The sequence below is a fragment of the Rattus norvegicus genome, chromosome 3, assembly GCF_036323735.1.
Source record: "Rattus norvegicus strain BN/NHsdMcwi chromosome 3, GRCr8, whole genome shotgun sequence".
Lineage (NCBI taxonomy): Eukaryota > Metazoa > Chordata > Mammalia > Rodentia > Muridae > Rattus > Rattus norvegicus.
The window spans coordinates 28,425,582-28,438,455 of NC_086021.1; the positions used below are offsets into that span (position 1 = coordinate 28,425,582).

Below are 12,874 nucleotides of genomic sequence, written 5' to 3' on the forward strand. Positions count from 1 at the left end.
GGGAAAACGCCGCCGCCGCGCGCAGGTTCCGGGCAGCGACTTGGGTACAATGGTGGGGTCGGGATTATCAAGCAACTCTAGCCCCGGCCGCCGCCAGTGCTAGGAAATTTTCAGCCTTTCACTTCATCTGCTCTCTGGGAACCAGAACCTACGCCAGTTCCAAGAGATCTGATGCCCTCTTCTCACCTCCACAAACGCCAGGCATACATGTGTTATACAGACATACATGCATTTATATGCATAAATGAAGTCACTTTTTAAGTGAGTTCTGGTTTGGGCTTAGTGGTACGCTTTTTTCCCCCTTGAGACAGACACTTTAGACCAGGTTGCCTCAAACTCAGATCTCCTTCCTGCCTCTGACCGCTGGGATTAAAGCCTTTAGGCTTGGGCTGTCACACTTGGCAATAATGCTTTAATCCTAGCACAGGCGAATCTCTGTGAGTTCAGGACTAGCCTGGTTTACATAGTACCTTCCAAGACAGCCAGGGCCTCCTGGGGAGGACGGAAAGAAAGAAATCAGCTCTGAGAGCTAGGAAAATGGCTCAGCAGTTAAGAACGTTTTCTGCTATTACAGGGGACCTGGGTTCAGTTCCAGCACCTACATAGCAGCTCTGTAACATCAGTTCCAAGGAATCTAATGTCTTCTGGGCACTAAGCACACATGATACATGGACCATACTAGCAAGCAAAACACCATAAAATACATTTTTAAAATGTTCTTTAGTGAGATCTATGTCTGGGTGAGGAAGAAAATATGGAGAGGGCCCTGGAGAAACTACTATGACTAGCTGCAAGGTGAGGCTCCTGAAGGGTACTCCTTCTAAGTAGGAAGGCAGGTCAACAGTGCTGAGGGAGCCATCACTGGGCAGGGGCTAGGGCTGAAGGCTTTGGGCTTGGGTTCTCAGAACACAAGTTAGCAAAAACAGTTGAATCTTCAGGTCGAGGCTCCAGTAGACCCATGTCTGGTGAGCTGACTCCCTGGGTCCTACCTCATGGGCTGGGCAAGGCTGTGTGAAGACAGCTCCATAGGTTCTGGCTTCCCATCCCATCCCAATAGTTCCACAGCCAAGCAAGCAGCCCTGATCCTCAGGTAGATGCTGGACCTCGGGTGACTGGATCAGGTTGTCCCACATTGCCACAGGGTTCTTTTCCTATTCTATCCTAGGTCAGAAAGCTTAGGGTTAGTTCCCAGGCTACTATTTCAATCCTGAAGAAAAGAACACCATGCAGGAACAAAGAAAGCCAGAAATACCAGGGAAGCAGGAAGTCACATATTCAAGACAGCCCATTAGGCAAAGGATGGGCAACCAGGCACACCAGAGACCACAGTTCAGAAGAATCATTTGTATCTCGGTATAGCGGGGGTTAGGGAGACTCTAGGAAGACTCTTCTTATTGCACAGCCTAAGCTAGAAGAGTGGGTGAGGGGTGTCTAGAGGGTCAGAAGGCCAGGCTACAAAGAGTTCCAAAGGAAGCCTAGGAAAGCCTCAAGAGAGGTCAGTTTTGCAATCTATATCCGATGGGCCTACAGTGTGCAGAAGGGGCCTGTGTCATGGCGCTTGGGTCTCCGCACTCCTTGGATAACTACTCCAGGTGGAGAAGGGAAGCGTGAATTGTAGCAGTCTTCCACGTAGTAGGCAGCTGGACCTGGGGTTCGGGCTGCAGAGAGAGTGAGCTGACCCTAGTCCTCACCCCAGCATCCTTCCCTTCCCCTGCGGCCCAAGACCCAAACCACCCCCAAGCCTCTTTTTCTAGGTCTTCCTTACTGGAGCTGACCCAGGATGCAAACGCAGGAGAGCGGCTCATGGAGAAGGCGGGTGAGCGTGTGCTCTGCAGACGGCACCCAGGAAAGATGTTATAGGTGTTGGGGCCGGGTCGCTTCTCGCCAGAGGGCTTTGAGGTAGCCAAGAGTGGGGTATAGTTACAAGGACCTCGGGCTCGGAGCATCCCCGGGCGGAAATGCCTCTCAGGTATTTTGGCCGAAGAGCGACGGCGGCTTCCAAAGCTGAAGGCCGGGAAGGCAGGCTGACTCAACGGCGTGTACTCGGCAGGCGATGGCCACTATGAAGAGTCAGGACGCTACAACCTCCTTGCCCAGCTTCATCCTATCCTCCTAGACCTGACCCATGCTTTTGTACCTTCCGAGATGCTGGTTCTCAGATCTCCCTCTACGCCAAACCCAGGCACATAGCCCCTCCCACAGGCTGTCTGACCCCTCCTTTCCTCACCTCCTCCTCCTCACCTGCAACACCCCTACCTCCTCAAGGTGTCCCCTTCTCCCACTCTTCCTCTACCTGGCCCACACAGTGTCCCTACCTTTGTCTCTCGGTTGAAGTCAGTCTTCTGTGTGAAGGGGCTTTCACTCTGGAGCCACATGGTCTGCCATGCCCTGCGGCCACCACCCTCTGCAGTGGGGCGGATGGTCGGTGGGGAGGTTTTCAGGGCATGAGGTTCCCATTCCCCCGGTATAGGCAGGATTTGTAGGGACATGCACCTCGACCCGGGTACTTGCGCCCGATGGTGTATTGGGGGTGTGGAGAAGATTCTCGCAGAGACACATTGGGCGCCTCATACTGGGTTGGGCCAGGGACATCCAGGTCTGTCAGGATTGGAGGACGTCTCTCTAGCCCTGATACAAAAAAGCAAACTCTAGACCCATTTCTCCTTAGAAGGCTATTTTCCCAGCCTCCCCTGGCCGGCCTGGGGAGGGAGTGAAGACTCTCACTCACACAGCTCCCTCAGAGTCCCTGTGCCAATAGGTGTGGACTCATTAGGAGTGCCTGATTTTAATTTGAAGCCGCTTGAAGCTCTCTTCATCTTTGGGAGCCACATCTCATCCCAGGCAGCCTCCAGCTCCTGGTCCCACCATAGCACAGTAGCATTGGACCTGCAAGGAAGCCAACAGCCACTGTTCATCTATCCCAATGGTCTTCCCACTGGGTTGTCCCCCCACCCCAACCCCCCATCCACTACCCTCGGAAATTACTGGGTGAGGTGAAGAGATTTCTGACTCAGGGGTCCCCGAGTCCAGTGTTTGCCTCCATTGATGTAAAAGTTTGCCAGGAATTTCACAGCCTTCTGGTCAAAGTTCATTCTGGGGCCTGGGTTCCTTTGCCTGAGCGCACTGCTGGGCTCTGTGACCTCACTGGCGGATCATGCCCCTCCCCGCTGTTGCTGGGAGCTCCCTGGGAGAGGAACATTGTCCAGATCAGGAGGGGCTCTCCCACAGGGCCTCCATCCTTAATACCTGCTGAGACTGTCATCCAGGTCAGCCTTGGTCAAGACAGGTTCTAAACTGTCCCAACCCTTCTTCCCTTTACTGGGGGCTTGAGTCCACTCTTCAGGGAAGTCTGGGACCCCACCCTAGGTAAAGAAGGGGCAGGGCCAAGCGCTGCAGGATGGCTCCATGTGAGGGCCAATTGAAAGGGTATAGAGAGAAAGACAGTTGGGGGGGAGGGGCAGCGGCTGCCTCTACAGCAAACCCCATCATGGGGAAGCAAAGCCACTGAGACCTGGCTACTGGTCTGGCCAGTGCAGGCGGGGCTAGTTATAAGAACTTGTCTTCTGCCTCTACCTGCAGGCACAGAAGCTAGAAGGCCAGAATGTATTAGATGAAGTAGGTTGTGCCTAGATGATTACAAAGGTATACTGAGTCTGAGCAGGACTCAGGCCCTTCCAGAGTGGCCTCTGATGCTGGCTGTCCTGGCTGTCCTACCGCTGACCTTGTCTCCAACCATACCCAAGCAGGCCCCAGACAAAGATACCTTACCCACAAAGCCTCCTCCAGCCTTCTACCATGACTGTGTCTCTTCCTTTCTGGATCTCTCCCTCTAGCACTGGCCCTGACTGATACTTTTCTGGATAGACGGATGGAGACATGAGGAAACAAGTTTGATTTGAACAAAGGGACCACAGGCTGCCTGGAGCCTCCTCCTACACTGTGCAGTGTCCTTTGAGAACGAATTGATGGTATTAAGGTACCTGGTGTGGAGGGTTCTTATGTGACTCCGGTTCCTCCCTGTAAAAACTACTGCTGTGGGGATAGGAATGGCTTGGTAAGTGTAAGTGCCTGCCACCTAGCAGGAGAGCCTGAGTTGGATGTCCAGGAGCGGTAAAATCCAGGTTTGCTCCTCTGCAGCCCCAGCTCTGGGGAGATAAACAGGACCGTTCCAGAGTTCACTCTTCTTCTGAACCAAAGTACGCCAGTCTGTGAGGCAAACCATATCTCAAAAATGCTAAGGAATGGAACAATTGTGGAAGACACCCAACATTAACCTCTGCCTCTAGCATACATAATCATACTGCTGTGGAGCTGGGCATGCTGGCCCAGCCTGGAATTGCAGCACTTGGGAGGCTGAGGCAGGAGGATCACTACAAGTTCAAGGTCAGCTTGGGCTACATAACAAGAAGAAAAAAAAAAACAGATACAGTTATGATGTCTCTGTTTTTGTTTCAAGAATTTGTATGTGTGTTTTGCCTACATGTATATGTGTAGCACATGTATGCCTGGTGAAGTGGAGGTCAGAAGAGGGCATCAGATCCCCTGGAAGTGGAGTTACACATGGTTGTGACTACCATGTGACTGCTGGGAATTGAACCTGGATCTTCTAGCCCTACAACCACCATGCACCTTTGTTTAGTTTTAGAGCACTTCTTTAGGGTGGTGGAAGTGATGTCTTGTTTAGACCTGATCTATATTAGCAAATTGTGTTCTGGGATGTACCTCAGTGACCCACATTAGAAACTTCCATTGCTAGCACTGAAGCCACACTTACTTGATTCAGGTAGAACTGTACCTCTATGTGTTTAAAGGTTGTAGGGTGGCTTTGTTTTCAGACACTTATGCTTATATTTACATTTTAATATTGGATGATCAATTTTTAATATTTTAACACTTTATAAAGATTTATTTACTTATTATATATGAGTACACTGAAGCTGCCTTCAGACACACCAGAAGAGGGCATCAGATCCCACTACAAATGGTTGTGAGCCACCATGTGGTTGCTGGGATTTGAACTCAGGACCTCTGGAAGAGCAGTCGGTGCTCTTAATCGCTGAGCCATCTCTCCAGCGCCCAAAAGACTTATTTTTAATGTGACTTAAAACAAAAATCACCGGGGTTGGGGATTTAGCTCAGTGGTAGAGCGCTTGCCTAGGAAGCGCAAGGCCCTGGGTTCGATCCCCAACTCCGAAAAAAAGAACCAAAAAAAAAAAAAAATCACCTGATTTGATTTATTGTTGGTTTTTCCACGCAGGGTTTCTCTGTGTAGCCCTGGCTGTCCTGGAACTCTCTCAGTAGACCAGGCTGCCTAATTTCAAAGATCGAATTGCCTCTGCCTCCCAACTGCCTAGCTCATCTTGTTCCTTCATAAGCGTACCTCTGTGTCTGTGTGTAGGTTTATGTACTTGAGTGCAGATGCTCAGAGGCCAGGCCTGTTGGCAGTTGGGAAATACTGGTAAGTGTGCTGGAAGCGAAGTGAGGGTACTTTGGAAGAGCAGCAAGTGGTCCTAACTGCTGAGACATTGTGTCTCTAGCCCTTTACAAGTCCTATATGTAGAATTATGTTCAAAACAGTTGTTGCAAAGTTTAGTCTGCCCACCATTGTGTTGATTTGAAAAGTAGAATCATGAAAATTAGGATCTGCTACTTTCCCTCCCTTTATGTTACATTCATTTTATGGTTATAAAGTTCTATCTAAAAGCTAGGGCGATAGGTCAGCTGTGCTTGTTTGTGCAGGTATGGGGACGCTAGTTTGCATCACTAGCATATACATTAAAGCTTAGGTACTTGCCATCAAATCCTGACAACCTAACTTCACTCCCCAGAACCCACAAGGTGAAAGAGATAACCAGCTCCCCAAAAGTTGTCATCTGACCCCCACAGGAGTGCTACAGCACGTGTATACACCCAGTAAGTTTTTGTTTCATAAATATGTGTTGGGGACATAGAGACAGTTGGATCCCTGGACTCGGTTAGCCAGTCAAGCTTAATCAGGAAGTCTCAGTACCTATGAGAAAAGCTGCCTTAGGGCTGGAGAGATGGCTCAGCAGTTAAGAGCACCGACTGCTCTTCCTGAGGTCCTGAGTTCAAATCCCAGCAACCACATGGTGGCTCACAAATATCTGTAACGGGATCTGATGCCCTCTTCTGGTGTGTCTGAAGACAGCTACAGTGTACTCATATACAATAAATAAAATCTTAAAAAAAAAAAAAAGGGGGTTGGGGATTTAGCTCAGTGGTAGAGCACTTGCCTAGCAAGTGCAAGGCCCTGGGTTCGGTCCCCAGCTCCGAAAAAAAAAAAAAAAGAAAAAAAAAAAAAAGGAAAAGCTGCCTTAGAAGACATTGGCAGTGCTCCAGAGAAACACTAGGTCACCATCGGGCTTTGCACACATCTGCACATACATGCCAAAGGGTGCTTTGTTATTGAGTAGGGTTTTATTTGCTAGAATGTGTTAGTAGAAATCTGAGGACAGCTTTTGGAAGTGGGCTCTCTTTCACATGAGTTTGTAGGACCAAACTCAGGCCGTCAGGCTTCATGACAAGCATTTTTACCTCCAAGCCATCTCACCAGCGTTAAAGAAGTCCTTTATTTTATTTTTACATTCATTGGTGTGTTTTGTCTGTTTGTATGTCTGTGTGAGGGTGTCAGATCCCCTGGAACTGGAGCTACAGACAGGTAGGTGTAAGCTATCATGGGGTGCTGGGATTTGAACCAGGGTCCTCTGAAAGAGCAGTCAGTTCTCTTAACCACTGAGCCATTTCTTTTTTTTTTTCCGGAGCTGGGGACCGAACCCAGGGCCTTGAGCTTGCTAGGCAAGTGCTCTACCACTGAGCTAAATCCCCAACCCCCGAGCCATTTCTTTAGCCCCAAAAGTTTTTCTATATTAAAAAACAGAATGTGGATTTGTTAAGTATTGAAAATGTCTTACTACAGGAGAACAAGCCTATTGGAGAGTCCACACAGCTGTCCATCTGGGAATCCTGACTCAGAACTGACTTCCTCAGTGAAGGACTAGGGTAAAGACTCCATCATAAAGTAGGGATGGCTGCTTTTCACCTGGATCTTGGCCTCTGAGGTAGTCAGAATCTACCCACTTTCCATCCCTGGCTCCTGAACTCTGGGCGAGTAGGGCTTCCTTCCAGGACCCCCTACCTTGCTCAGGACCTTCCTAGCTGGTCTTTGAACCAGAGATGCTGTGAGATGGGAGTGCTCACAGGGTTAACAGATGGCCAGGTCCATAATGCTGGCCCCCTTCACAATGGTTACCAGGCAACAGGTCTCTTCAGGGAAGGAAGGCGGACACAGAAAGGGCTGAACCAGCAAGGACAGAGTCAAGCAAATGACAGCTACTCAGAAACACAACCTCTTCACTCCAGAACCCCACTACATCCCTGGGTAAGAGCTGGGAGCTCTACAGAAAGGATGGGGTATATGCAGTAAGGCTGGGGCTTCCTGGACTCTAAGAGGATAAGGACCAGTGCGAAGAGGCCCAAGGCCAGGGTTACCAAATGGAATAGAGACCACTGGGGATGAAGAGCTCTGGGACAGGAAAACTCTGAGGCAGAACTCCTTTCCCCTCCCTGTGGCCTCAACCTGAATGCAGTACTAGATGGCCTGCATGTCTGTCAAGGGCAAAAACTATGGCAGCCACATAGCTGGCAGAGACTGGATGAGCAAAGCTAGACGATCTCTCCGTAGGAAGTAGTGGTTTAGAGATGGGGTAAGTGTAAACCAATTAAATGCAAAAAACAGACATGTGCAAAATCTCCAGCACTGCACAATAAAAGAAAAACCCTACACAGACTGTGTGTGCACACCTACAGAGACTTACGTGCAACACTGGAGCACATAAGGTAGGGCATAACTGAAGGATCTATATACCTTTCAAAATGGGTCTCTATTTGAGCTGTCCCTGGGGTGAGGGATGGAGAGTGTCGAAAATGGTTGAGTGCTGGGCTGGAGAGATGGTCCAGCTGTTAAAGGCATTTGCAAGTCTTCTAGATAATGTAGGTTCAATTCCCAGCATCCACACGGTAGCTTTCTTAACCATCTATAACTCCAGTTCCAGGGGCTCCGTGCCCCTCTTCTGACTTCCACAGGCCCTAAATGCATATGTGGATCACAGACACACATGCAGGCAAAACCCCTCTGCACAGAAACCAAGAGGATTGCTGGGTATGGGTCTGCTGTGGAGGGCAGTCTGAGGGCAGTGCTGTCATAGAGATGTGGCATATGCTAACCCTGCGTCCCAGGAGGCACAGAAATCAGGTGTTTCCATGACTTTCATCTGAAGTGAGCAGGGGCAGGGTGACCTGCAATGGCTGATGACTGGCAGGAGTGCTTTCTCCCCTGCTTCTCTCCACAGCTATGCTGGTTTCTATCCTCAACTGCGCTACCAGGTGGGAAACACCTATGGCCGCACTACTGCACAGTTGCTCACAGATCCCAGTGTACAGAAGAGCCCCTGCTCTGTTCTGTCACCTATGTCCAAGCCCAAGTTCATTGAGGACTTCAGCAAATCCAAGCCACCATGGATGCCCTGCAGGGACCTGACAGAGCCTTACATCCCCCACTATACCAGTGAGCTTCATGTCAAGGGTGGGGTCCCACCTCGCTCTGCCTCCATTGGGGCTCCACCCTCCTTCCTACATGGCTCAAGGGCTACCCTGTCTGTACAGATCTGAAACCCTACAAGAATTTCGAGATTCTGGGCAAGCTCCCACGCCAGGAGGTGGACACCCAGGGGATGCCACAGGGAGAGAACATATCCAGACATGTTCCACTACCTGCGGGCTTCATGCCTTATCCCCCCTACCCACCATGCCCTCCAGGCAGAAAGGGGGAAGCTAGAGACCTGGGCCATCCAGGTCTACTGCTGGCATATGGGGAAGAGGCTTGGAAGAATGCAGCACCTCTTCAGGAGACCCCAGGGAGGTACCACCAGGTAACTGGAGACACTCTGGCCTGAGGTTCCCTCCCCAGGTGGTAGCTATGTAGTAGTAATTTGCACTTCCCTGTCCCAGCTATACCACTGCAGGAGGGACGAGTACCTGCCTCCACATCCCCCACAGGAGACACTAGATGTGGGCAGATACCAGCGACTGCCCCAGCTAGACCACCCCAACCTAATCCAACGCAAGGCCATCTCAGGTAAGCATTGGGTACCTAAGCTGTTCTCCATAATGTTCCAAGGGTCCAGACAAGATAACTGGGGGTTTACTACCTGGGACCCCTCCTACACAGAGAACAGGTGAGTCTCTCATGTTTAACACTTTATCTTAAACCAGCCCAGCTACTCCCAAAGAGGTGGTGGTGGTTTTTCTGAGACAGGGTTAGTGTGTACCCCTGGCTGGCTTGTAACTCCTCTGTAGACCAGGATATCCTCAAACTCAGATATCCACCTGCCTCTGCCTCCTGAGTGCTGGGATTAAAGGTGTGCACCACCACAGCCTGGCTCAACCTTTAGGTATGTAATGGACTTCACAGATGAAATTTCAGGGATAAAGGGCATTTCTGACACACCTGGGAGTGTGTAGAAGATGTGCCCTAACCGTAGCATCCACTTAACCCCAGGTTATGCTGGCTTTGTTCCCCGGTTTGCCTGGGTAATGGGGATGAATTATCGTGATGGAGTCATACAAGCGATGGATGACTTTGACAAGAACCAGGTAGGAAAAATATGGTCCTAGCCTGCCTTCCACACACCTCAACTAGGTCAGGCCTCCCTGCATTCTTGTTCTCACTTCCACCTTAATGATCCTTTCCCAGGGGTCATCCTTAAGGCCAAGTTTGCTGGGGCTTGGGGCTGTTCACATAGTAATCAGGCTTGATTCCCTAGTGAGGGGCATGGGGTGGCCAGTCAGATGGGGAAGACTCCCTAGAGGCTCGATCTTGGTCCACTGTGGGCCAACAGCACATGTCCTTTTCTCTAGTTTGTGTTCAAGCACCCAGTCTGTACGCTGGGTGAAAGGCTGCCCAAGACCCACTGGCCAACCACCACCATCTACAGAAGCCAAGGCCTCATTCCTTTCTACATGGGCTTCATCCCATGTGAGTACTGCTCCCTATCAGAAGCCCATGCTTACTTCCAAAGGACAAGTTTATACTACACACCAAACCTGGGACAGGGTCAAATGAGCCTGCTTTATCCTCCACAACTGACAATAACCAGTCATTGGCCCACTGGCTAGAGTCCCAGTTTGGACTTGGATTAACTACCCACTCATTAATGTGGCTACTCCACGCCTAGATTCTAGAGTTGCTCTGGGTCACAGCCTGCACTGACCTCTCCAATGTGCTAATCCCAGGACCTTTTCTTAAAGCCTTTCTTCCTTGCAGCCATGCAGGACAACTATGCAATGACCTTCGGTAACAGCACCCGGAGAGCCTATCAGAAGGAACTGGAGAGGCGCAGCCAGACACTATGAATTGCTTTAATGGTGGTATCTGTACAAGTGATGTCAGGACACAGGACAGCAAATGCACAGTGGACATGGCTAGCAGACAAGCTGTGAATGAATAAAGAGTTCACACTGCTCCCATGCTGTAGTGACTAAGACAGCTCTAAGCCACCTCCTCCTCAGCCTCCTCCTCAAACTCTCCTTCCTCCTCAGCTGTAGCATCCTGGTACTGCTGGTACTCGGACACCAGGTCATTCATGTTGCTCTCAGCCTCAGTGAACTCCATCTCATCCATGCCCTCGCCCGTGTACCAGTGTAGGAAGGCCTTGCGTCGGAACATGGCTGTGAACTGCTCTGAGATGCGTTTGAACAGCTCCTGAATAGCCGTGCTGTTGCCAATGAAGGTGGCGGACATTTTTAGGCCCCGAGGTGGAATGTCACAGACAGCTGTTTTCACGTTGTTGGGGATCCACTCAACAAAGTAGCTGCTGTTCTTGTTTTGGACATTAAGCATCTGTTCGTCCACCTCCTTCATAGACATGCGGCCCCTGAACACGGCAGCCACTGTCAAGTAGCGCCCATGGCGGGGATCACAGGCAGCCATCATGTTCTTAGCATCAAACATCTGCTGGGTGAGCTCAGGAACTGTCAGGGCTCGGTACTGCTGGCTTCCCCGGCTGGTCAAGGGGGCAAAGCCAGGCATGAAGAAGTGCAGGCGAGGGAAGGGCACCATATTTACAGCCAGTTTCCGCAGGTCAGCATTTAGCTGGCCAGGGAATCGTAGGCAAGTGGTTACCCCACTCATGGTGGCGGACACTAGATGGTTCAGGTCACCATAAGTGGGTGTGGTCAGCTTTAGGGTTCTGAAGCAGATGTCATAGAGTGCTTCATTATCAATACAATAGGTCTCATCTGTGTTTTCAACAAGCTGGTGGACTGAAAGGGTGGCATTGTAGGGCTCAACCACTGTGTCCGACACCTTGGGGGAAGGGACCACACTGAAGGTGTTCATGATTCTGTCTGGGTACTCCTCCCGGATCTTGCTGATAAGGAGGGTACCCATCCCAGACCCAGTCCCCCCACCCAGGGAGTGGGTCAGCTGGAAGCCTTGCAGGCAGTCACAGCTCTCAGCTTCCTTCCTCACAACGTCCAACACCGAGTCAACCAGCTCTGCACCTTCTGTGTAGTGCCCCTTGGCCCAGTTGTTCCCAGCCCCACTCTGACCTGTAAGAGAAAACAGCAGGTCACTAACTAGGTTATGTGCCGGAGGGACAGATGGCATGACACTACATAAAGTGTACAGACCCACAACAATCTGCCATATATTAAAAAAGGGGGGAGGGCTTCTGTGCAGAATGGCTCATGCTTTTAATCCCACAAGTTGGAGGCAGAGGCTCTGAGTTTAAGGCCAGCCTGGTCTACAGTTACAGGACAGCCAGGGACACATAGATCCTTGGTGGGGGCAGGACAGATGCAGATGTACAGAACACACTGCAGCTAACACAGTAAATACTTCCCAAGGCAGCCAATATTCATAGAGGCCTCTGCCACTAGTTCAGGTGTGCTCCACTAACAACTAGCCTACCGGCAGACAGCTAGACCTTCCATCTACAGCTGCTTTCGGCCAAGGGATTGAATGACTCAGAGGGCAAGAAAGCAGCAAGTAAGCAGGAACTTTAGGTCAGCCTCTTGACCTTTGAGCCTAAAGGGTAGCAAGCCCCGTCCACACTGCCACCACACTCACCAAAAACGAAGTTATCAGGTCTGAAGATCTGCCCGAAGGGCCCTGAGCGCACCGAGTCCATGGTGCCGGGCTCCAAGTCCACGAGCACAGCGCGGGGCACATACTTGCCACCTGGTGAGACATGGGGACGTCAAGTGTGCTCAAACTGGAAGGGTGGTCAGGAGGATGGACGGGGTAGGAGCCTTACCGGTGGCCTCGTTGTAGTACACGTTGATGCGCTCCAGCTGGAGGTCGCTATCTCCGTGGTACGTGCCAGTGGGATCAATGCCATGCTCGTCGCTGATTACCTCCCAGAACTGCAAGGGAGTCGGGCGTTAGCTGAGTCACGGCGGCCGGTGCGCTCCAAGGCAGCTCCGCCCCGGATGGGTGCGGCAGGCCCTTCCCCCCCCCACCCCACTCCGGTCTCAAGAGTGCCTGGGCGACGGATTCCCTAAGGGCCGCGCACCGTCTGCCCCGCCGCCACCAGCCACCGGCTCTACAACTCGGCCCAGCGTACGCCGGTAACCAGGACGCAATGAAGGGCGACGCTGTCGGCCGCTTCCGCCATCTTCCCTGGCTAGCTGTCCCAGGGGCGTCCGTCCCGCAGAAACTTAACCTCCTACCTTGGCGCCAATCTGGTTGCCGCACTGCCCAGCCTGCAGGTGCACGATCTCCCTCATGGCGGCGGCGACTGCGGAGCGGCTGTAGAAGAGGAACACTTAGGGAGGAGCAGGCGCACAGAGTGCT

General features: G+C 51.3%; 3 protein-coding genes across 10 annotated transcripts; 1 reads left to right on the forward strand and 2 right to left on the reverse strand.

Annotated features, from left to right (window-relative positions):
- Nucleotides 1-701: 701 nt before the first annotated feature.
- Nucleotides 702-7,276, reverse strand: Stpg3 (sperm-tail PG-rich repeat containing 3). 6 transcript variants are annotated; one of them, XM_063284338.1, is made up of 7 exons: nucleotides 7,157-7,276; nucleotides 2,986-3,184; nucleotides 2,729-2,886; nucleotides 2,494-2,628; nucleotides 2,316-2,404; nucleotides 1,766-2,060; nucleotides 702-1,658 (listed from the first exon to the last, which is right to left on the reverse strand). In XM_063284338.1, the coding sequence occupies exons 2-7, from the start codon at nucleotides 3,090-3,092 to the stop codon at nucleotides 1,525-1,527; spliced, it is 918 nt and encodes a 305-aa protein (XP_063140408.1). In that variant the 5' UTR covers nucleotides 3,093-3,184; nucleotides 7,157-7,276; the 3' UTR covers nucleotides 702-1,524. The 6 variants fall into 6 exon arrangements, 5 of the variants coding, with proteins under 5 accessions (XP_063140408.1, XP_038962042.1, XP_063140407.1 ...); XM_039106114.2 differs by lacking the exon at nucleotides 7,157-7,276 and having other exon boundaries at nucleotides 702-1,161; nucleotides 1,529-1,658; nucleotides 2,986-3,113; XR_005502049.2 differs by lacking the exon at nucleotides 7,157-7,276 and having other exon boundaries at nucleotides 702-1,161; nucleotides 1,529-2,060; nucleotides 2,986-3,113.
- On the forward strand, nucleotides 3,832-11,629 carry Cimip2a (ciliary microtubule inner protein 2A). Of its 3 annotated transcripts, NM_001025694.2 has the most exons (11): nucleotides 3,832-4,054; nucleotides 5,399-5,458; nucleotides 5,829-5,913; nucleotides 6,938-7,020; nucleotides 7,274-7,399; nucleotides 8,370-8,584; nucleotides 8,683-8,948; nucleotides 9,028-9,154; nucleotides 9,578-9,672; nucleotides 9,937-10,054; nucleotides 10,343-10,541. In NM_001025694.2, the coding sequence occupies exons 5-11, from the start codon at nucleotides 7,344-7,346 to the stop codon at nucleotides 10,429-10,431; spliced, it is 966 nt and encodes a 321-aa protein (NP_001020865.1). In that variant the 5' UTR covers nucleotides 3,832-4,054; nucleotides 5,399-5,458; nucleotides 5,829-5,913; nucleotides 6,938-7,020; nucleotides 7,274-7,343; the 3' UTR covers nucleotides 10,432-10,541. The 3 variants fall into 3 exon arrangements, with proteins under 3 accessions (NP_001020865.1, XP_038961122.1, XP_038961120.1); XM_039105192.2 differs by lacking the exons at nucleotides 3,832-4,054; nucleotides 5,399-5,458; nucleotides 5,829-5,913; nucleotides 6,938-7,020; nucleotides 7,274-7,399 and adding an exon at nucleotides 7,731-7,857 and having other exon boundaries at nucleotides 10,343-11,629; XM_039105194.2 differs by lacking the exons at nucleotides 3,832-4,054; nucleotides 5,399-5,458; nucleotides 5,829-5,913; ... (1 more) ...; nucleotides 9,937-10,054; nucleotides 10,343-10,541 and adding an exon at nucleotides 9,454-9,470 and having other exon boundaries at nucleotides 9,578-9,660.
- Nucleotides 10,418-12,874, reverse strand: Tubb4b (tubulin, beta 4B class IVb). Its single transcript, NM_199094.3, has 4 exons — nucleotides 12,751-12,874; nucleotides 12,336-12,444; nucleotides 12,149-12,259; nucleotides 10,418-11,628 (listed from the first exon to the last, which is right to left on the reverse strand). The coding sequence occupies exons 1-4, from the start codon at nucleotides 12,805-12,807 to the stop codon at nucleotides 10,568-10,570; spliced, it is 1,338 nt and encodes a 445-aa protein (NP_954525.2). The 5' UTR covers nucleotides 12,808-12,874; the 3' UTR covers nucleotides 10,418-10,567.

Coding starts and splice junctions, on each gene's coding strand:
- Tubb4b (NM_199094.3), bottom strand. CDS start 12,807: ATGAGGGAGATCGTGCACCTGCAGGCTGGGCAGTGCGGCAACCAGATT. Junction 12,260..12,335: donor GTACTACAACGAGGCCACCG/GTAAGGCTCCTA, acceptor ATGTCTCACCAG/GTGGCAAGTATGTGCCCCGC. Junction 11,629..12,148: donor ACCTGATAACTTCGTTTTTG/GTGAGTGTGGTG, acceptor TTTCTCTTACAG/GTCAGAGTGGGGCTGGGAAC.
- Cimip2a (NM_001025694.2), top strand. CDS start 7,344: ATGACAGCTACTCAGAAACACAACCTCTTCACTCCAGAACCCCACTAC. Junction 7,400..8,369: donor GAACCCCACTACATCCCTGG/GTAAGAGCTGGG, acceptor TTCTCTCCACAG/CTATGCTGGTTTCTATCCTC. Junction 9,155..9,577: donor CCAACGCAAGGCCATCTCAG/GTAAGCATTGGG, acceptor ACTTAACCCCAG/GTTATGCTGGCTTTGTTCCC.
- Stpg3 (XM_063284337.1), bottom strand. CDS start 3,092: ATGAACTTTGACCAGAAGGCTGTGAAATTCCTGGCAAACTTTTACATC. Junction 2,629..2,728: donor AGGGACTCTGAGGGAGCTGT/GTGAGTGAGAGT, acceptor TTTTTGTATCAG/GGCTAGAGAGACGTCCTCCA. Junction 2,405..2,493: donor GCGCAAGTACCCGGGTCGAG/GTGCATGTCCCT, acceptor GCCCCACTGCAG/AGGGTGGTGGCCGCAGGGCA.